We start from the raw sequence: 24373 nt of genomic DNA on the forward strand, positions 1-24373 counted from the left end.
GGCACTAATGGGCACTGATAGGCAGCACTGATGGGCACTGATGGGCAGCACTGATCGCCACTGACGGGCGGCACTGATGGGCACTGATAGGCGGCACTGGTGGGCAATAATGGGCACTGGTGGGCGACACTAAAGGATGGCAATGATGGGCACTTGTGGGCAGCACTGATAGGGAGGACACTGGTGGGCATCACTGATGGGGAGGGCAATGGGGGGCTCCCTGAGCCCTGATTGCCATCCCTGGTGGCCATAGTGGGCATCCCTGGGGTCATAGTGGGCATCCCTGGGGTCATAGTGGGCATCCCTGGTGGTTCTAGTGGCATCCCCCCCCCCCCCGAGGGTCTGCACTGGTAATCAATGATCTGATTACCAGTGCCGACCCCCCCCCTGTCAGGGGAGCCGCCGATCGTCGCTCCTTTACTCGTGCCTGTCAGGCACGAACTAAGGAAAGCCGATCAACGGCTGTTCCTGTTTTACTATGTGACCAGCCGTGATTGGACACGGCTGATCACATGGTAAAGAGCCTCCGTCAGAGGCTCTTTACCGAGATCGGAGGTGCAGGGTGTCAGACTGACACCTCGCATCACCGATCGCCGCTCTGCGCGCCCCCGGGGGGCGCCCAGAGCGGTGTTATCCTGCCGCCGTCATATGAAGTCCGGTCAGGATAACTCAACCACATTCCCGCCGTCATTTTGTAATAGGGCGGGCGGGAAGTGGTTAAAGTAACGCAGTGCCGAATCGCAAAAAATGGCCTGGTCATTAAGGGGGCAAATCCTTCCGGTTAATTATTATTACACAGGGTTTATATAGCACCAACAGTTTGCGCAGCGCTTTACAATATAAAGGGAGACAATACAGTAACACTACAAGAGGGTTAGGAGGGCCTTGCTCCTGGGTGCATACAATTTAATAGGGAGGGGCAAGCGGAACATAAGGTAATAACTGTGAGGGATGAACTGATGGGAGAAATAAAAGATTCAGTTGTTCGCTGAAGGCAGAATAAGCTTCCCTAAAGAGATGAGTTTTCATGGATCGCCTAAAAGTGGAAAGGTACGAGATACCCAGACAGATTGGGGTAGGGATTTCCAGAGGATGGGAAAGGCCCTGGAGAATTCCTGGAGACAAGCATGGGAGAAGGAGACAAGGGAGCTAGAGCAGGAGGTCTTTGGAGAAGCTGAGAGGTCAGTCTGGGTGATATATGGAGACAGGATTAGTGATGTAGCTCAGGGCAGAGTTGTAAATAAGTTAATATTTTGAATTTTATTCATTGGGCAATAGGAAGCCAGTGGAGGGATTGGCAGAGAGGAGTGGCGGATATTGAGGTTGGTAAGGTGGATGAGTCTGGCAGCAGCATTCATGACAGACTGAAGAGGGGATAGTCTGTGAAGAGGTAGGCCTATGAGTCCATAGTCAAGGCGAGTTAACAAGGGAGTGAATACATTTCTTAGTGGTTTCAAAAAAGGGACGTATTTTGGAGATTTTACGAAGGTGAAATCTTCAAGATTTGGACAGTGATTGGATTTGGGGCTGAAAGGACAAGTCAGAGTCCAGAACAATTAAATACATGGTCTAATTTACTCACAAGGGAAGCACCAAATACCAATATCATTCTATTTGTCCTGTTTGGGGGTTTCACCCTGTACTGTATCTCTCTCACAAAGGATCTATATTGAATAAATAAATATAAGGAGAAATCATACCTCCATTTTATGCAAGTCACTAGCGATGGGCTCGGCTCGAAGCAAGCCCGCAAGAAAGCCGGCACTGCACACAGCCAATCATAGCCAGCGTGTGTATGTGCAGCTGCCGGTCAGGAAATGCTTCACTGCCTATGATTGGCGGTGTGCAGGTTTGGCTTCCTGGTGGGCTCGATCCAAACACACCCGATCCCATCACTACATGTCACCATTTATCTATTACACACACTGGAGGCATGTATAAAAATGTTCCCAAATGTGTACCGCTTCCTCTAACTACAGTCATTGAATAATATAAAGGAATCAGAGGCTACTAAGAGACTTGTCTGTGCTCCCTAAAGCTCAACACCCCAACTGATCTGATTACCAGCATGGTTAAAATCCTGAACTGCCCATACAACAATCACTCCACTTAATCAACAAGAGCCAAGTTGGTAAGCTCAAAGCAACAGTGCTGACCTCGATAATGTGAAAAAAATTGTTACAACTCATTACGAAACAGAGCCTTTGTGGCAGATATACAAAGGGCTGAACACCCCAAATAGGACAGAAATACTGATATAGGTATCGGTGCTCCCATTGTGAGTAAATTGTAACTGTATTTATGTACATGTGAGGTTTTATTTCATTGGAATAAAAAGTTAAGTTTTAACACTGACCATGACTGTATGGTTAATAGTAATACACAGGACTTGCCACTATGGCTAACAGAGGGTGAAATCAGGGAAAGGCTTTATAAACTTAACACAAACAAATCACCAGGCCCGGATGGCGTAAATCCGAGAGTACTCAAGGAACTCAGTAAGGTTATATCTAGACCACTGTTCCTGATCTTTGGTGACAGTATTAGGACAGGAGATGTACCAGGGGATTGGAGGAAGGCTAACGTGATTCCTATATTCAAAAAGGGCCAGAGGCATATCCCAGGAAATTATAGGCCTGTGAGTTTGACATCAATAATATGTAAACTTCTGGAGGGGATAAGGGACTATATTGTAGAGTATGCTAAAGACAACAACATCATCAGCAGTAATCAGCACGGGTTTACAAATGGGCGTTCTTGTCAAACCAATCTCTTAACATTCTATGAGGAGGTGAGCTGTGAGCTAGATAGGGGCAGACCAGTGGATGTGGTGTACTTGGATTTCGCTAAGGCGTTTGATACAGTTCCCCACAATCGCTTAATTTATAAAATAAGGTCTGCAGGTATCGACAGCAGGGTTTGCTCTTGGATACGAAACTGGCTAAAAGGCAGTGTCCAAAGGGTGGTAATAAACAGCGCATACTCAGACTGGTCTGAGGTAGTACGCGGGGTGCCCCAGGGCTCAGTCCTGGGACCAACCTTGTTCAATTTATTCATAAACAGCATTGAGGACGGGATCAGTAGTTCGTTATCAGTTTTTGCAGATGACACAAAATTGGCCAGGGCAATAACTACACAGCATGAAGCAGATAACCTACAGAATGACCTGGACAAAATAACGGAGTGGGGAACGACATGGCAAATGAGGTTTAACATGGAGAAGTGTAAGGTTTTGCACTTGGGGACTAAAAACATAAAAACACAATACACGTTAGGAGGGGAACCCTTGGGGGAATCAAAAATGGAGAAAGATCTGGGAGTCTTGGTTGATGATAGATTAGGCAACAGCATGCAATGTCAAGCGGCAGCTGCCAAAGCCAGCAGAATATTAGCATGCATAAAGAAAGGGATGTATTCCAGAGATAAGACTATAATCCTTCCACTTTATAAAACTCTGGTCCGACCGCATCTGGAGTATTCTGTCCAGTTCTGGTCGCCAGTCCTCAGGAGAGATGTGTTGGAAATGGAGAGAGTCCAGAGAAGGGCAACTAAACTGATTAGGGGGTTGGAGGACCTTAACTATGAAGAGCGGCTGCAATCGCTCGATTTATTCTCCCTGGAGAAGAGACGTCTGAGGGGGGACATGATAGCAATTTATAAATATCTTAATGGGGATCTCAGCTTAGAAAAAAACTGTTCATTCGAAGGAATTGCATGAGGACTCAAGGACATACAATGCGATTAGAGGAGAAGCGTTTTAACCTCAGGCAACGAGGAGGGTTCTTTACTGTTAGGGCTACAAGATTGTGGAATTCTCTACCACAAGAGGTGGTTTCTGCGGGTAGTATGGTGGCTTTCAAAAGACTCTTAGACTTACATCTCAAGGATCAGGACATTAAGGGCTATGTGAGATGATTACAGCCACACATACCTACACAGGTTGAACTGGATGGACTATTGTCTTTATTCAACCTCACCTACTATGTAACTATGTATGTAACCCTAAAGTGGATTAGATGCGGGGGTAACATGCATCACTTTTTTTTTAGCATTATTTGCTAAACCCCTGTGAAATATATTAATGAATCTATCTTCCCTTCTTAAGGATTTTTACTCTGTCCATCTAGTCCCGAGACTTACAGTGCATTTAAACCCCCTTCACTTTTTTAATGTTATGTTGCAGCTCAGTACTAGTTATTTAAATTCAATTTGCTAATTTTTGATGACAATGGCAAAGTAAAAACCACATTTTAGAAATGTCTGTAAATTTATTAAAAATAAACTGAAATATCATGTGTACTTCAGTATTCAGACACTTTACTCATTACTTTGTTGAAGCACAGTACATAAAGTTTTATGGTGCAAAGCACCCGTAACCTGCGCTCAGAGTGGTGTAAACTTTAGTCCACCTTATTAGAGTCTTTCGACTATTTCAGTAGCTGTGGACACGACAACTCAGGAAAAATGCTACGGCCTTGCTGCCCCTTACACGACCAGGGAAGTCTGGAAACACTGCAACAACAAACACAAGGGCGCACCGGCCTAGTGCATTATCATTTTGATGGTTTATTTAATAATAAGGGTTAAAAATACTCACAAACGAGTTCTTCTTAAAAGCATGTCACAAAAGGAATGCAGTCCTCAGTAAAGGTATCCGAGGGTGAGTTGTCCCCTAGATTTTTGAAGGCTAACGCATTTCGAGGCCTAGCCTCTTCCTCAGAGCCTCTGAGGAAGAGGCTAGGCCTCGAAACGCGTTAGCCTTCAAAAATCTAAGGGACAACTCACCCTCGGATACCTTTACTGAGGACTGCGTTTTTTGTGACATGCTTTTAATAAGAACTCGTTTGTGAGTATTTTTAATCCTTATTTTTAAATAAACCATCCAAATGATAATGCACTAGGCCGGTGCGCCCTTGTGTTTGTTTTTTGTTGCTTTGTTGAAGCACCTTTGGCAGCAATACAGCTTTGAGTCTTTTTGGGTATGACGTGACAAGCTTTGCACACCTGGATTGGGGGATTTTCTGCCATTCTTCTTCTTCTTCTTCTCTTCTTTGCAAATGCTGGGCCATTCTAGCACATTCACAGAGTTGTCCCAAAGCTACTCCTGTGTTGTCCTGGCTGTGTGCGTAGGATTGTTGTCATGTTGGAAGATGAACCTTCGGCCTAGTCCGAGGTCCTGAGTGCTGTGGAATAGGTTTTCATTGAGGCTATATCTCTGTACTTTTCTCCATTTATCTTTCCCTCAACCCTGATCATTCTTCTAGTCCTTGCTGCTGAAAAACTCCCCCACAGCATGATGCTGCCACCAACATGCTTCACTGTTGGGATGGTATTTGGCAGGTGATGAACGTTAAAGCCTGGTTTCCTCCAGACATAACATTTAGAATTGAGGCCAAACAGTTCAATCTTGGTTTCATCAGACCAGAGAATCTTATTCTTTATAGTACGACAGTCCTTCAGATGCTTTTTTGCAAACTGCAAGCAGGCTTTCATTTTTGCACTGAGGAGAGGCTTCCATCTACCCTTTCTTTCATAAAGCCCAGATCGGTGGAGGGCTGTAGTGAAGGTTGCCCTTCTGGAAATTTGTCCCATCTCCACACAGGACCTCAGGCAGAGTGACCATTGAGTTCTTGGTCACTTCTCTTACTAAGGCCGTTCTCCCCTGACTGCTCAGTTTGGCTGGGTGACCAGCTTTTGGAAGAGTCCTAGTTGGGTCAAACTTCTTCTATTTGAGAATTATGGAGGCAGTTGCGCGCATGGAAATCTTCAGTGCAGCAGAATATTTTTTTGTAGCCTTCTCTAGATTTGTGTCTTGCAATAACCCTGTCTCTTAGCTCTGCAGGCTATTCCTTTGATCTTATGGCTTGAAAGCTCTAAGGCCTTTTATTAGGTGTGTGCCTTTCCAAATCATGTCCAAATAATTTAATTTACCACAAGTGGACTTCAATTAAGGTGTAGAAACGTCGCAGACACAATCAAGAGAAATGGGAGGCACCTGAGCTGAATTTTGTTGCATAGGGTCTGAATACTTATGGCAATGTGAAATTTCAGTTTTTCCTTTTTAATAAATTCAGACATTTCTAAAATTCTGTTTTCACTTGGTCATTAGGGGGTGTAAATTAACAAAAAAAAAAAAAGCTTTAGGCTGCAACATAACAAAATTGAAAAAAGTGAAGGGGGCTGAATACTTATGAATGAATTGTATACTGCTGTTCCAGATAGGGCATGTAGGATAGTGAGCTGACTTTTCTCTGCAACAGTTAAAGCAGAAATAAAAGTTGCACTTTGAAAAAAAGTGTTATGTTGGATTTTTTTTTTTTGGCTCTTTTGTAAAAAAAAAATCCCACACTTATTTTTTTTATCTTAGAATGCTCTGTGCAATGTACAGTACCTTCCTGCTCATGCTTGGCATGCAGAGAACAGAGCCAGGCCAATGCAGGGGAGTTGTGTTCTACCTTGCTCTGCAGAACTGCAGGAGTTGGTAGGGGGTCGAACTTGATGGACATCAGGGTTTTTGAAACTCTATTAAATTATGTAACTATGAAACAAATCAAGAAAAAAATCCTGGCCTTACATTTTCTGGTTCCACACCAATATCTTCACAAAATTTTTCCATCCCTTCTGGGCCAACTACATCATCAGTTCCTGAACAGATAGATAGAGATTGGTTAAAAGACTTGTCCAGAATAAGCATAAAAAATAAAACTGAGCAGCGAAGCATTGCAATAAACTATGAAAAATAAATAAATAAAAACCAAACACCTTTCTAGGGCAAATTCACAAATTGGCTTGGAAAGGATTGGCGTAGAGGGGTGGAGAAGGTGTGGGTGGAGAGGAGGGTTAAAATGATTCAGCCCAGTTCTCCCAACTGAAAGTTCCCTAGAAGTCTTTAGGAAGAAAAAATGTATGAAACACTCATATCTTTGTACCTGCTCAGGACAGATCAGCACAACAGAGGCACTATGGACAGTGAATAATTACACACCACTGCTTTTATTCTTCTTGAGAAAAGATCAAACCTTTCATAGAGATATTAATAGATTTTTGTACTCACTGCAAAATCTGAGGGTCAGAGGAAGTCCCCCACATTTGGGTTATACTGCCAACTACAGAAATATTGGACACTGGCAAACAAACTTTAGGCCAGGCAAAGATAACCCTTCCTACTACCAGCAGCCTCAGTTTTAAAGCAAAGTAGTACAGAGAAAATGATCATAAACACAGAGGTGGACTAAAAGAAAACTTGTTACTCACCACAAAATTCCTTTCTCTGAGTTCATTGACGGACACAGCGGGTTCTTCTTTATCTATGACCAAACAGGGTTTTATAGCCCCACCTACAGGAGGAGGGGGTCGCGGAGGTGGAAGCACCACCCCGTTCTTGTGTAAAACCAGATAAGGTGGCTTACAGGACAAAGCCACCAATTCAGACACCCTCCGAGCCAAAGTGACAGCTACCAGAAAGGCAACATTCTGAGAAAGCGTAAGCAAGGTAATATCCCGGATGCTCTCAAAAGGAGGCTGCTGAAGCACAGACAGAACCAAATTCAAGTCCCACAGTGGTAATGGGGTGCGCACAGGAGGCACCACATAGCAAACCCCCCTAACAAAAGTGTAAACCAAAGAATTTGTGGCCAAAGGACGCTGAAAGAAAGCCGCCAGAGCGGAGACTTGACCTTTGATTGTACTCAACGCAAGCTTCTGATCCACACCTTGTTGGTGGTTGGAGACCAAAACCGGAGCCACCAAGAACGAGCAAGAATGGAACCCCAAAGCTTCGCACCAACCGATAGAAGCTATCCAGGTACGATGATAAATCTTCCGGGAAGTAGATTTACGAACCTTTAGCATAGTCGGGATCACTGAACCAGACAACGCCCCGTCCTTTAGAACCTGGCTTTCAATCGCCATACCGTCAAACCAGCGACTGTAAAGCAGGGTGGAACATGGGCCCTTGAGATAGAAGGTCCTCTCGCCAGGGAGCATCCGCCACACGCACCAGGTCATACTAATACAGACGGCGAGGCCAATCTGGAGCCACCAGGATGACCTGGATCCTTCAGCCTCTATTCTGTGTAGTAAACAAGGAATCAATCGTAGGGGCGGGAAGACATAGATTAGATTTTACTGATCCCACAGTGTCACTAGCGCATCCCTTGTGTCCGCCAGGGGATCAAGCGATCTCGCCGTGAATCTTGGAACATTTCATTTGAGATGTGATACAAGAAGATCCACGTCTGGTGTTCCCCGGCGAAGGCAGAGCTGATGAAATACCTCCTGGGCATACGAAACCACTTCGAAAGTAGCCACCATCAGACCCGAAACCGGCATGCAAAAATGCAGGGGCGGCTGCTTTCAATCCAAGAGCTGCCGAACTGCTGACCCAGAAACAAGGGAAAGCGACCCCCCACTCTGGGAATGGGCAGGGGCAAACCTTCATGCCAAGAACAACTTAAACGTGGGCTTGGAGGGATTCTGGGACCAGGGACGCTTGGCGCCTCCCGTGGGGGCCTTAAAGGGTTTGGAGCCCTTAATCGCAGACCCAGGGGAACGAAAAATCTGCTTATGATCCGCGCCGTGAAGGTCGCTTATGTCCTCCTATGCGGTTCTTTTCCCTTCTTGGACTGAGGTCGAAAGGTACTCTTGCCACCTGTAAGATTCTTAATAATATCGTCCAGCATAGCCCTGAACAGCCGATTTCACTGGAAGGGCAATTTTGCCAAAGCCTTTTTGGAGATCTGGTCAGCCGACCAACACTTGAGCCACAGGACGCACCACAACACTACTGCTAAAAACAAAGTTTGGAAAGGAGTGGGGCTGCATCAAGGGATGTGTCACAAATATACTTTATAGCTGTAAGAGAAACATGGACTTTTTAGGCACACATGTAAAAAAATCCAAAAAGTTTATTCAAAATACAAGACAACACATATCATATAAAACCATATAAAATAAACCTAGTGTGATTGAATAACTGACCAGACCACAGGCTAACACTAACTGGGATCAACTGGCAACCCAGGGCCCATTAGTGGTAGGCAGTACAGTTGGAATAGGTCAGCATTATCAGAAGCGCGACATGTTTTGCATTTTTTCGCTTTTTCAGGAGCTCCTGTAGTATTCCCACATGTCTCCACTAACAGATGAAGACACCACCATTCATTTGTATGGGAAGGACTTGTGGCGATCTTTGGCGACCCTGATCCTCACACCGTGGGAGACCCCCGTTGTTGGGAATTTAGTGCTGTACAACTGCTCTGCCTTTGATACGAGTGATCCTGCCTAAAAATGGATATTTTCTACCTTGATTGTTTACAATTAGACATATGTAACCAACACCCTAATCTGGGTTTTTTTCTCCTCCTTCTTTTAAAAGCATATTGTGATATGGTAAAACATGATTATCATGCATGATTGAGTCATTCCACATGCTCTGGCATCATTGCGAGGAAGAGCCTTTTATGCCTCCTTTATCCCATTAGTGGAGACTTGTGGGAATACTAAATGAGCTCCTGAAGAAGCGAAAAATCGTGAAACATGTCGAGATTCTGATATTGATGCTGACCTATTCCAACTGTACTGGCTACTACTATTGGGCCCTGGATTGACAGTTGATCCCAGTTAGTGTTAGTCTGTGGTCTGGTCAGTTATTCAATCACACTAGGTTGATTTTATATGGTTTTATATGGTATGTTATAACGGAACCGCGACCCACACTGTGTTTGTGGACTTCTGTCAGTATACGATTTCCTTCAGTCTTTAACATAGTTATCAAATATTCCAGCCACCCCCATACAAAGCTAGGCGACAACTTAGCTTGTATAAGTTTTGGAACCTTCTCTTTTATTGAACATTCTCACACAGTTTATATACAGCATGGACACCCCTCTCCTGATCAAATTATCCCATCAGGTCAGGGGTTGCCTGATTACATTATCATATGCAGATGAAATTGTATACAGAAACAGAATTAACCTGAACTAATTATCTAGCCACCTGGACAGAAACAATATGTGAGTTCATTAACATTTAACAACGGAACAGACAGGCTTAACAGAATACACAGACAATAGGGAGAGCCTGTCTCTGACATTGAAGTTTAACCACTTGCCGCCCGCCCGCCGTCAATTGACGGTGGAGCGGTGCGACCATTATCCTGGGAAGACGTCATATGACGTGATCCCAGGAAACAGGGCAGGCGCGCGATCGCGTGCGTGCCGCCCTGCACTGCCGGTGTCGGGGTGTCCCCGGGACACCCCCCGTCACCGGCAGGGGGGAAACAGCCAATGGGCGTGGCTGTTTCCCACGTGATTGGCTGTGTTCCAATGACACAGCCGATCACAATGGAGGCACCCACAAGATGACCGCGCATGCGCGATCGGGAGCGCGCAGCGCAGTCATGTCGGTGGCGCTGTGTTCCGGCAGTAATAAACAGTCACTGACAGTGACTGTTTACTATGTGATCGGCTGTGAATCCATTCACAGCCGATCAGAAAATGTAAACAAAGAGCAGTAACTCACTGTTACTAGCTCTTCTCCCCTCATACAGCTTCCAGTGTAGAGCAGAGCTAGAAGCAGTGAGTTACTGCTCTGTGTACCTGTAAAAAGTAAAATCACACTGATAAACTTGTCCCCACACAGTCCTCAGCCCCCCCCCCCCCATGTCACCTGTCACCCAACAGTCACCTCATCAGTGCCCAGAAATTGACACCCATAAGGCTACGTTCACATTTGAGGTTAGCGATCGCGGGCAGAATCACCGCGATTCTGCCCGCGATCCGGAAATCATTGCAAATCGCGGGACGCCTGTGCGTTGCCCGTTTTTTGCAATAGCACCCCAAACGCTGTGCGATGTTGCCGCCATTTCCACCTGCCGAATCGCGGTAACATTGCGCAAACAACGCATGACGCCCAAAAAAGGTACAAGAGCTTCTTTGGGGCATCATGCGTTGTTTGCGTGATGTTACCTCGATTCGGCAGGCGGAAATCGCAGCAACATCGCACAGCGTTTGGGGTGCTATTGCAAATCACGGGCAACGCACAGGCGTCCCGCCATTTGCAATGATTTCTGGATCGTGGGCGGAATCGCAGTGATTCTGCCCGCGATCGCTATGCTCACATGTGAACGTAGCCTAAAGTTCACCGGTCACCAGAGACTGCCATCAGTACCGTCGTGCACCATCGCCCGTCACCTGTCACCCATCAGTGACCATCGCCTGTCACCTGTCACCCCATCAATCACCGTCACCTGTCACCCCATCAGTCATCGTCATCTGTCACCCTATCAATCATCGTCACTTGTCACCCCATCAGTGATCGTCACTTGTCACCCCATCAATCATCGTCACATGTCAACCCGTCAGTGATTGTCATCTGTCACCCCATCAGTGTTCGTCACCTGTCATCCCATCAGTCATCATCACCTGTCACCCCATCAGTCGTCACCTGTTTGCCATATACATGCAATCACTTACTGACCGCCTAACGACTATATGCGTCGGCCATTAAAAGCTAAATACTGGGGTTATGGCAGCAGATAGCCCCCATAACCCTGGTATTTTTTGAAACGGCGGGCGGTCGGCTTTCAGATAAGGGTGGTCCCAGTGGCGGATTCGCCACGGAATTACAATTACGGTGCAGGGGAAGAGGTGCCCCCCCCCCTCCTGCCATGTCCCAGATGTTTTCCCAGCTTACCGGACCCACCGGTAGCGGGGAAAACTATCCGGTCGCGGATCCTCAGAGACCCTCACTCGACTCTATGGTCTTGGAGGACCGGAGCTACGTCAAAAGAAGTTGCCTAGCAACCGGTTTAAAGGGCCGCTTTTTTTTTTTGCTTTTTTTTTTAGTGTAGTTGTGAGGTCTTTTTGACCCCAGATCTCACAATAAAGAGGACATGTCATGCCTATTTCTATTACAAGGGATGTGTACATTCCTTGTAATAGGAATAAAAATGATCAAAACATTTTTTTTTTTAAACTGTGTAAAAATAAAAAAATAATAATTAAAATAAATAGGAAAAAAAAAATTAAAGCGCCCTGTCCCCGTTAGCTCGCGCGCAGAAGCAAACGCATACGCAAGTCCCGCCCACATATGTAAACGGTGTTCAAACCATACATGTGAGGAATTGCCGCGATCGTTAGAGCGAGAGCAATAATTTGAGCCCTAGACCTCCTCTGTAACTCTAAGCTAGTAACCTGCAGAAATTTTTAAAATGTTGCCTATGGGGATTTTTAAGTACCAATGTTTTGCGCCATTCTGTGAGCATGCGCAATTTTGAAGCATGACATGTTGGGTATCTAATTACTCGGCGTAACATTATCTTTCACATTATGGAAAAAAATTGGGCTAAATTTACTGTTTTCTTATTTTTTAGTTCAAAAAAGTGAATTTTTTTAAAAAAAAAATCGCATTTGGAAGACTGCTACGCAAATATGGTGTGATAAAAAATATTGCAACGATCTCCATTTTATTCTCTAGGGTCTCTGCTAAAAAAAAATATATATAATGTTTGGGGGTTCCAAGTAGTTTTCTAGCAAAAAAAAATGATTTTAGCTTGTAAACCCCAAGTGTCAAAAATAGGCCCAGTCTTAAAGTGGATAAATGGACAACTTTGTGAAAAGTGCTACTTGAATGTTAGGCGTCTGTATGTGGCTAGGCTGTGTAAAAGTGTACATATGTGGTATCGCCATACTCAGGAGGAATAGCAGAATGTATTTTGGGGTGCAATTTTTGCTATGTACATGCTATGTGTTAGAAATATTGCATAAATGGACAGCTTTGTGTAAAAAAAACGGAATTTTTGTAAAATCTTACCTGTAAAATTCCTTTCTCCGAGTCCTCCGACAGTCGCCGCCTCTTCATATTCGTCACAATGGGGTATTAGACTTTGCTCCGAAGGAGTAGCTAGGCAACAGAATATGTTAACATTAAAGCTTTTAACATATCCCACCCTCAAGGGGTGGTCCCCTCAGTCAATACCCTCCTACTTCCTGCAACCATATCTCAGTTTCAGTGGAATAGCAGTAGAGTATACAACCAAACCCCAAAAGAGGGGCGGGGGCGGCGACTGTCGGAGGACTCAGAGAAAGGAATTTTACAGGTAAGATTTTACAAAAATTCCATTTTCTCTTACGTCCTCCGACAGTCGCCGCCTCTTCATATTCGTCACAATGGGGACGTCCTAAAGCAGTGCAAACACGAGGGGTGGGAAACGCATCCGCGCCGTAAGGCAACGAAGTCTCCGCATCAAAGAAAGGAACCTCACCAAAGGAAGGAAACCAGCTGGGCAACAGGAAAAAAATTGCTCAACAGGAGCAACAACCCAGGAAAAAACAAAGAACCAGGGGATAAAAACCTATACCAACAGCCAGAGGTCCCAACAAGGGACCCTAGGGAACTGCCGCACTAAGAACCTTGCGGCCAAAGGAAGCATCTGCCGATGCCTGAACATCTACCTTGTAGAATTTTGTGAAAGTGTGCACGGTCGACCAGGTCGCCGCCTTACACACCTGGGCTACAGAAGCCCCATGACGACAGGCCCAAGACGTACTCAGAGATCTAGTAGAGTGCGCCTTCACAGGCACAGGGGGAACCTTCCCCTGCAAAGCATATGCCTGTTCAATGGTCTGCCTGATCCATTTGGCGATGGTAGAGGCCGACGCCGCCATGCCCTTCCGAGGACCCTCTGGAAGAACAAACAAAGAGTCCGTCTTTCGAAAAGACTCAGTCGATTTAAGGTAAACCCTTATCGCCCGAACAACATCCAAAGAATGTAGACTCACCTCCTTTGGATGTTTAGGCTTCGCGCACAGCGAAGGCAAGACAATATCCTCATTAAGATGGAATTCCGAAACTCGCTTCGGAAGAAAAGAAGGATTAGGTCGCAAGACCACCTTATCCAAATGAACAACCAGATACAGAGACTTGCAGGACAAAGCCGCCAGCTCCGACACTCTGCGAGCCGAAGTGATCGCAACCAAAAAGGCGACCTTTTTGGACAACATAGACAACGAGAGCTCCCTGATCTGTTCAAAAGGAGCACGTTGTAACACAGATAAAACGAGATTCAAGTCCCAAGGGGGCAGAGGATCCCTCCTAGGAGGAACCAGATGCCACACTCCCTGAACAAAAAAGCCAAACAAGGAGTTGGAAGCCACGGGACGTTGAAACAGAACGGCCAGCGCAGACACCTGACCCTTTATCGTAGCCAGCGCCAAACGCTGATCGACACCTGTCTGAAGGAAGGACAGCATTCGGGAAACCGAGTACGTGCGGGGTGAAAACCCCCTGGACTCACACCAGGCAAAATAGGCCTTCCAAGTACGGTAGTAAACCTTCCCCGAGGAAGACTTCCTCGCGTTGATCAAGGTATGAACGACCTCCGGGGAGAGACCCTGCTCCTTCAGGACCTCGGTCTCAACAGCCAGGCCGTCAGAGCCAGCGACTGTAAAGCAGGATGGTATATCGGCCCTTGAGACAGGAGATCGTCTCGAAGAGGCAGACGCCACGGGGCGTCGACCGCCAGATTCACGAGGTCTGCGTACCAGGACCGGCGAGGCCAGTCCGGTGCCACAAGAATCACCGTGCTGCGTTCCGAGTGTAACCTGCGAAGGAACCTGGACAGCAACTGAATCGGTGGAAACGCGTACATCAGCTTGTACTGATGCCACGGGGCCACTAACGCGTCCGACGCGTCTGCCCGAGGGTCGCGCGTCCTGGCCATGAACCTTCTCACCTTGTTGTTGAGACGAGACGCGAACAGGTCCACATCTGGAAGACCCCACTTCGCGCACAACATCTGGAAGACAGCCGGGTGGAGAGACCATTCCCCCTGATCCAGGGTCTGGCGACTCAGATAGTCCGCCTGCCAGTTCTCCACCCCCGGAATGTGCACCGCCGTTATCGCCGGGACATGAGTCTCGGCCCAAGTCAGAATGTCGGCCACTTCTCGAGCCGCTCGGGCACTCCTGGTGCCCCCTTGGTGGTTGATGTAGGCCACCCCCGTGGCATTGTCCGTCTGCACCCGAACCGGGCAGCCCTGCAGCCGGTCCGTCCAGCGATGAAGACAGAGATTTATCGCACGCAATTCCAGAATGTTGATCGGAAGGGAGGACTCCCCCTCCGACCAAGTTCCCTGGGCGGACAGAACGCCCAGAACACCACCCCAGCCCGACAGGCTGGCATCCGTGGTGATCACCGTCCACGAGATAGGACGAAACGACTTGCCCCCGGACACCATCGGGGACTGGAGCCACCACAGAAGGTCTCTTCTGGTGCGATGACTCAACGAGATTTGAAGATCCAGAGATTGAGGTCGCCCGTCCCACATGGACAGGATCTCCGCTTGGAGACCCCGCGTGTGAAACTGGGCGAAGGGAATCGCCTCGAAGGCCGAGACCATCAATCCCAGACATCTCATGCACGTCCGCAGAGACGAGAGCGGAACGTCCCTGAGGGACCTGACTTCCTCCTGAAGAGTTCTGAGTTTGTCTTCCGGCAGGAAGACCTTCGCCTGCACCGAGTCCAGGATCATACCCAGGTATCCTGACAAGCTAGACATTGAAACTGAGATATGGTTGCAGGAAGTAGGAGGGTATTGACTGAGGGGACCACCCCTTGAGGGTGGGATATGTTAAAAGCTTTAATGTTAACATATTCTGTTGCCTAGCTACTCCTTCGGAGCAAAGTCTAATACCCCATTGTGACGAATATGAAGAGGCGGCGACTGTCGGAGGACGTAAGAGAAAAAGTGTTTTCATTTTCTTTCCACATTTTCCAAAAACTTGTGGAAAAAAATGACATATTCAAAAGACTCATTATGCCTCAAAAATTATACGTTGGGCTGTTTGCTTTCCAAAATGGGGTCATTTTATGGGGGTTTCTATTGTCCTGGTGCTCCAGGGCCTTCAAAAGTACGATAGGTTGTCAGGAAATTATAGGTGTAATTTGTGCTCCTAGAATGCCGGACGGTACTACTTGGATGTTAGGCCTCTGTATGTGGCCAGGCTGTGAAAAAGTCTCACACATGTGGTATCGCCATACTCAGGAGGAGTAGTAGAATGTGTTTTGGGGTGTAGATGCAAGTATACATATGCTGTGTGAGAGAAATAACCTGTTAATACGTCAATTTGTAAAAAAAAAAAAAAAAAAAATCTTCATTTTGCAAAGAGTTCTGGGAAAAAATGACAACTTCAAAAAACTCACCATGCCCCTTATTAAATACCTTGGAATGTCTACTTTCCAAAAAGGGGTCATTTGGGGGATATTTGTACTTTCCTGACTTTTTAGTGTCTCAAGAAATGAGATAGGCCTTCAGTACATCAGGTGTGGTTAAGTGTGATCAATTTTCAATGATTAGCACCATAACTTGTGGACTCTATAACTTTCACAAAGACCAAATAATATACACTTATTTGGGTTATTTTTACCAAAGATAAGTAGCAGTATAAATTTTGGCCAAAATTTGTGAAGAAAAATTACTCATTTGCTAAATTTTATGACAGAAACAAAGAAAAATGCGTTTTTTCTTTTTTTATTTATAGCACAAAAAATAAAAAACCCAGTAGTGATTAAATACCATCAAAAGAAAGCGCTATTTGTGTGAAAAAAAGGACACAATTTTTTTATGGGTACAGTGTTGCATGACTGAGTAATTGTCATTCAAAGTGTGAGAGCGCTGAAAGCTGAAAATCAGTCTGGGCAGAAAGGGGGTGAAAGTGCACTGTAGGCAAGTGGTTAATAAACATTATCATAAGTGAAAACACAGAACCCATTTGAAGCAATCCAAGCCATATTCTCAGTGTCCATTAAATATCTGTCTTTCACTCCCAGTGACGATGACCGTCACATATGTATTGTGGTCCATTTTTCTCTTACATCTATATAGTCTAGTCAATAGGATGTGGCACTTAGTACCATCTATTTCTGTAACGATGGCACCACCCCATGCTGGTGTAATCTTCATTTAAATGTACAAACTGGTCCGCCAGCTCCACATATGCTTGACCCATTCTGCCAGCGTCTGGCGGGCCAGAGCTGTGGCCAGGACAGGCCAGAGTGCAGATCCAGCGATGGTGAAAATGGAGCTCTCCACCAAAGCGAGGGGGGTTGTCGGCCAGGGGTAACACTGTGACACAGACTATAGGTACCTGATCATATGTGTCCCTGCAAGACAACTGGCCACCCTGGTCCAGGATAGGGGAATAGTCGTGGCTGACCGAGCGCAGAGCTATCAGTCTGCATGTGTTCGCTGGTCAGACTGGGGTGACCACTGGATCTAGATTATTCAGCCCGTCGCCCAGCCCGACTGTTGATAGCCGATCTCTGCAGAGAAGAGAAATCCCAGGAACAAGAAAAGGAAAAAAATAAGAAAGCTATAGGACCACAAGTCCCTGCATAAAAAAAAAACAAAATATGCAGACTCCTGACACTAGGCAGAATAACTGAAGGCCTAAAGCAGAGAGATGGTTTTATGCCCATAGAAGGTTCTGAGTTTATTTCTGCCTAAACCCTGTTTAGACATGGACAAAGATGAAGCAGTTGTGTCCGTTAATGAACGTAAGAGAAAAGGATTTTATGGTAAAGTTACCATTCGTCCATGTTTAACAGGCAAAGTCCCCATTTTGAGAAGTCTGTCACAAGCAGCAGTGAATGCAAGTCAATCAAACAAAGTAAGCCACTACTCTGTCGAGTTTATTTTCCCTGCAGTTCCACTGAGGGACTTTGTTGGAAAAGGTATGGTAGGCCTTAGAACACTGACCCCCACTCCTCGGCGCTGGGCTTCAGAAATATAGCGGAGGTTTATGCTCAGTGTTCTGCCATTGCCAGAGTGACCATTATGTGGTACAGAAGTGGTTACGGGTGAAAATGGGGCCTGAGGAGGTGAAGAATAGGAGCCACATCATGTGACACACTGAAATACCTTTTGACCCCTAAACTTTGGTTCTGACCCCCTACTCTCTGCATTAATTACCTCTGACCCCTGAACTTTGCGTTACTTACTGTTGACCCCCTATACTCTGCATTCCTCACTGCTGACCTCAGTGCTCTGCGTTAGTTACACATGACATGTAAACTCTGCCTTACTAGTGATCCCTAAAGTCTGAGTTACTTACTATTGACCCTGAACTCTGCGTTACTTAGTTCAATCCTATTAACTCTGTTACTTACTACTCTCCCCAATCATTTTTCTTGCTTCTGGCCCCTGAACTCTGTGTTAATCCCCATTAACCCAAAAACTCTGCATTACTTACTACTGACCTGTGAACTCTGCGTTATTACTACTGACCTATGAATTCTGCTGCATTACTCCTGGCTGCAATGTTTAAACTATGCTGGGAGGACAGGGACAATGCTGGGGATGAGCAACACAATGAGGAGAAATCCTGCTCGATAAACAAACTGTTTATATCAAAGGATAAGTTCACATTTTGAAGCATGTTACATATTTCACCCATATTTAGGGTAGAATGTGTAACATACTCTAGCTGCTGCCACTCCCGATCCTCCTCCCTGTAACAGCAGACAGGGGATCATCTCCCCGCACCTGCTGTCACATTTCAAAATCAACACAACTGTGCGGCTCTCTGCCGTCGTAGTGCTTTATGGTGAGGAGTGCCCTTGAAAGTCATTGAAACTTCCTCCTGCTTTCAAACTGACAGCCAGTATTAAGGTACAGGCAGGAAAGCAGGAGGCAGTATCTGCAGATGCCTGACATTGCACTTGCAAACTACTGGTGGTGGGGGCATTGCTCTGCAGACTCCTCTGAGAATTTTTTTTTATAAATGCACATTTTTTTTTCCTGCAAAAATATGCTATTCTCACAACATATAAAAAATGCGGTGGTGACACCCTCCTGTATCGGTCGATGCCCTATCAGGGGAAACAAGTCATAGAGGAGGCGCCGCACCGTCACATGCTACAGCTGCGGTCCGCACTGCAGGCGGCCGTGAGCATACGTGTGATAGCAGCTAATTTGTCACCTTTCACATGTAAGTGCAACCGTTTCTTTTCTTAATAAAGGTATAAAGGATAATGCACTATTGTATTCCTTTTCTTGTTCTCTAAATTGCACCTATATCCTGTGGGGGGGGGGGGGGCTTTGAGAAGAGGAGAGGAGTGTAATTGTGGCATCACTTGAGACCACACAGACGAGATTCATCAGCAGGACTTTTCACACACTCTGATATATATGCAGTTCCGGTAAGAGGCTACTAATCTCTGGCCACAGAGATATACAGGCGTGTGATTCTTCCTATATGGTACAAGGGTGTTATCACTTCCAGGTGTTCATAATTCCGCTAATATATCCCTAATTTTTGGTAAGAGGCTAATCCTGAAGGTGGTGGGATTTAAGTGGGTCACTGAGCACTGAATATTTTTCCTTCATCTTTGGATTGCCCCCATTGGAAATTATCACATGGACTTTTATTTATATTTGAAGCACGGATTATATACTGTGGACTTTATTTGTTGATTTATAACCTTTTAGGGTGTTCTTTTTTCATGTGCACAATTGGTGTATATGATTATATACCTCATTTATTGGTTGTCACTATATTGATTTATTTAAATCACATATGTTATTTTGACACCTAATTGTTTAGCGCACCAGACCACTTTTATATTTACACATTTTTTCCAGATCAGGTATCTGGATCTTTGGTAGCAGCTTCACGTTTTTGTTTAGGATTTGTCAGCGCACACTCACATTTACTTTACCAACAGCCAGGGGTAGAAAAAAAATTTCCATGAGGTAATATACTTTATTGTCATTGTATGCATACCACCAAATTGATCAAGGTACTCTTTACACTTTACAACAATTTAAAAAAACATTTCTCAACACAACCACACTCCATACTCCTTTCATGGCTGACAAGCTGCAAGCTATGTGCTAAACAAATAAATATCAAATGCATTACTTTCTAGCATTTCTTACTCATGACTCCTGTACTCCAGACAATACACACTCCTAACCCCTGCACTGTGCATTAGGATACATACAATAAAATTAGGATACATACACTATATCCACTTGGACCATACTGCACCAAATTCCACACAGAGGTGTGTTTTTCAAAGAAAATATATTTGTTAGGCTCTGTTATCCATTCAGAAAGAAAATGGGGTCGAGGGGAAGTCTATGGGCTATAAATAACGTTCAAAACAGTGAGCTGTAGACTTCTGATTAAAGGTTAAAGATAAATCCACATGGCCAAACAAACAGGTAAGAGCATCGTACTACAAGTTAACCTCAAAAAGCCTGTTAAGAGTCCCTACCACCTCAGCCTAGTATCTTCCCAATTTGGGACAACACCATAGAAGAGGAATAAGGGACGCAGATCCGTGTCAACATCTAGGACAGCAAGGGTTATCTTTCAGGCCAATGTTAAATAAAAATTCAGGAGTTTTAAAACTCTAGGAAACACTCTGAATGGATTGTAGAATATCCTCCCAACTATCATTAGGAATGAGCCTTTTTCTCTCTACCATGCACACCTTCATAACAAAGGAAACCTTGAGAGCATTTGATCTAATAATCTATGGTAGGTGTCCGAAATGAATCCCTTAGTGGATGACGATTAACTAAAGTGTTAATAAGAGGCAAGGAGGAAAAAAAAAAAAATGATTCCAAATTACGCTGAGCCTAAATAGCGAGCCCAAATTGGAGATACAGATAAAACCACTTAGGATTCATCTAAAATTCTGCCACCAATTGTGCCACCATCAGATATTGCAGGGTACACATTCCTGCTTTTTCCCCCATCTCTGGAATCCCCGGAGCTTACAAATTTTAGGAAAAAGGGGATTATCCCAAATGTGGGTAAATTTTGTAAAATCCTCTGTATTTTTTTGTTGCGTCCCATGTTTTGCACATTAGGAAAAGAATAGGGAACGATAACTGCAAAGCCCTTCAATTTGGCATCTCCAAAGTATATAAAGGTTGGCGACCTTGACTCAAATAAGCATAAGCTGTAAGAAGATTTAGAGGACATCTCAGGAGTTCCACCCCGCTAGATGTTGTAACTGGACCGCGAAGAAGTAGATCCAAGGACTGGGGATAAACTCACTGCACTGATAGGGTATTTTAATTCTAATTTTATCCTTGGTGACTTCCTTCTCCAGATCAGGTCCCAAAATATAGAGGCAACCATTAAAAAGATCCTCGGTGGTATCCATATTGGAGAATTATAAAGAAAACACAGCAACTGCGGCAACCAAATCATTTTAGGCAGATTAATTGTCCCCACAACAGAAAGAAGAAAACTTGCACAATACTTTTACTTTCTAAAATTCAAAAGAAATGTAAAGGGAGAAAATCGGTGGTGTAATCTCTAAGAGAGTTAGCCATATTAACCCCCAAGTATTTAGGCAAAGGAACTACATAAAAGGTGTGCTAATGAGGGGGGGGGGCAGTGGTTTGGGTAATGGATCTATAGGGAGCAACATTGATTTCTCCTAGTCAATGGCAAGCCCCGAGAACCTTCCAAAGACATTTCATATCTTATTATAGGACACATGAATTGATTCACAGATCATGGGGCTAATGCCGATAACCTTAAGGTGATTGGACATTAGCAAAGACTTTGCCGAGTCTGCCTCCAGTGTATCCATGACACCACACCCATTCTGTGAGACTTCCGTTTTTTAGCAAGGAGATCACAAGCAAGAGGGGAGGGACCTGTGTCTTGTACTGTACTCCAAAATATGGAATTTTCAGGAACATAAACATTCCCATTATCTTCAAATGTAGAGTACAGGACACAGAAATCGATTCATAGACCATGGGATGTCCCTAAGCAATAAATCAAGGGGTGGGCAATAAACCAGCTAAAACAGCAGAAATAAGCCCACAGGAAAACACTTGAACAATCAACAGCAGAAGCATGTTGTAGCCTAAGCAGAGGCGCAAACAGTCACCTGGTGAACAAACCGGTTTGAAAAAGCGTGAAAAAAAGATCAGGTGGTGGCTCCGCACAAGTGAGGACAGATGCTAGACCCTGTACAAGCCAAAAAACTAACTTTATTGAAAGAACAGGCTGAACCAGGGAAGAAGGAACTCACTACCTGAAGGCAGGAGCCTTATATAAAAAAAAGCAAGATGACCACCCATCTGGGTGGAAGAGGAGTGAGGGGTCGCAAATAAAGACATTCTGCCAAAGGGAAATTAAAATTAGGTTGTGCTTTCGTGGAGAAAAATAATCGAAATGGAGAAAAAGGGGATGAGAAAAACACCAGGGAAGCAAAGAGAATCAGCAAAAAAACTGAGGCATGTTAGTTAATTACCCTGGGCTGGCATACAGGTTTTTCTGTGCTGGTATACAGGTTTCTCTGTTTGCCAGTGTCCAAATCTTTCTATAGGCAGCAGCATAACCCAAAAGGTGAAAAACTGTGTCCCTCAATGCTTAAGGACATTTTAATAAACAAAAAATAGCTTGTCCAAAACGAGTAGTTGATATGCGCACACACATATAGATAAATAAACATATACACGCATAACTGTAGAGCCTTGGACACAATGGGAATGCTTCTACACTTTAGCCAAAATCTTTCACCATCTTTAAATATCACACTTTTCCACTCCATGCCTCTGGCCGCTTTTCCTCTTGCTGAGTCTTGAGTGCAATTTTCAGGGTTTTCACCTTTAATAAGCAACAGAACACTTATCGGCATGCCCCTTTTTTCTGGTTTCTGGCATTGCCTACCTCTGCCCTGTCTTGTTCCTCACTTCTTGTCACTTTTGTTTTATTTTTGTGTATCTACACTTATCTACTACAACCCTCAAGATTGTTTAGTCTCTGCGAGATTTAGTTTTCAGTGTTCTTTTATTTCATTTTGATGATTTTTCCTTGCTGTATTGCAACTCAATACTTATTGATCCCAGATGCTTTATTAGGTACACTTTCCCTATTAGGTTGATGTGCCATGACCTCTTTGGTTCCTCTTAAAGATTGTGTAACCCTTATGTTCCCTGATTTGTTACACTACATGTAGTTTTATACCAACATCAGTTATACTTTAGAATTCTAAGAGATGTGCTAAACCTCCTCTATCTCCATTGTAATTGGTTTACAGGTTCTGTACACTTTTGTATTGGCGATATCAATGTTTCTCTACTTTTCTCAGATTTTTCTAACAATTTGAAACTTGCAATAAACAAAGATTATACATATTTGTACAGCCTGATTGGATTCCAATGTGGCCTCTCCCTCTCCCTGAGAGCTGTTATGCAGGGCTTCACAGGAGGGTGATTTTAGGAGAAATTCAGGTACTTTAGTTGTATGTACAGTGCCTTAAAGTATTCATAGACCTTGAAATTTTCCAGGGTTATAAAAAAAAAAAAAAAAAAATATCCCAAGATTTGAACCTCTCATAGAGCACTGTTCAATGCATCATCCAAAAATGGAAAGAGTATGGCACAACTGCAAACCTACCAGCACATGGCTGTCCACCTAAACTGACAAGCCGGGCAAGAAAAGCATTAATCAGAGAAGCAGCCAAGAGGCCCACGGTAACTCTGGAGGGGCTGCAGGGATCCACAGCTTAGGTGGGAGAATCCATCTACAGGACAACTATTAGTCCTGCACTCCACAAATCTGGCCCTTTAAGAAGAGTGGCAAGAAGTAAGCCATTGTTGAAAGAAAGCTATATGTCCTGTTTGCCTAAAACCACAACGCCATGTGTGATGGAAACGAACACTGCACATCACTCTGAACACACCATCCCCACCGTGAAACATGGTGGTGGCAGCATCATATTGTGATGGCAGGGACAGGAAACCTGGTCAGAGTTGATGGGAAGATGGATGGAGCCAAATACAGGGCAATCTTCAAAGAAAACCTGTAAGTTTGCAAAACACTTAAGACTGGGACAGGGGTTCACTTTGAGATGTGCAAAACTGGTAGAGCCATACCCCAAAAAACTTGCAGCTGTAATTGCAGCGAAAAGTGGTTCTACAAAATATTGACTTAGGGGGGCTGAATACAAATGCACGTCACACTTTTCAGATATTTATTTGAAAACCTTTTATCATTTTCCTTCCACTTTACATTATGTGCCACTTTGTGTTGGTCTATTACATATAAAAGCCCAATAAAATACATTTACATTTTTGGTTGTAACATGACAAAATGTGGAAAATTTCAAGGGGTATGAATACCTTTTCAAGGCACTGTAAGGTAGAATGATGGTCAAAATAAATGAGGCAGTCTCCCAATTATTAATTTAAACTGAAATGAAAGCAAAGTTCAAAGAAATCTCATTTGTTAAGCAGTTACAGGCAACAGGATTTTGTTCTCTCTGGTACTTGCTCGAAAATTGTATTGCTCCATTGAACATCATTCTACTTTACACGCAACTAACTAGAGATGTA

At 44.5% G+C, this 24373-nt stretch overlaps 1 protein-coding gene across 2 annotated transcripts in view; it reads right to left on the bottom strand.

The window, feature by feature from the left end:
• Positions 1–24373, bottom strand: part of DCUN1D4 (defective in cullin neddylation 1 domain containing 4) — a 253334-nt gene that overhangs the window by 80758 nt on the left and 148203 nt on the right. For both annotated transcript variants that reach the window (XM_082266394.1, XM_082266393.1), the window contains exon 6: positions 6575–6645. In XM_082266394.1, the coding sequence (XP_082122520.1) occupies positions 6575–6645 (71 nt within the window). The remainder of the gene's footprint in view (positions 1–6574; positions 6646–24373) is intronic.

Source organism: Pelophylax lessonae (assembly GCF_965119305.1).
Source record: "Pelophylax lessonae genome assembly, chromosome: 1".
Lineage (NCBI taxonomy): Eukaryota > Metazoa > Chordata > Amphibia > Anura > Ranidae > Pelophylax > Pelophylax lessonae.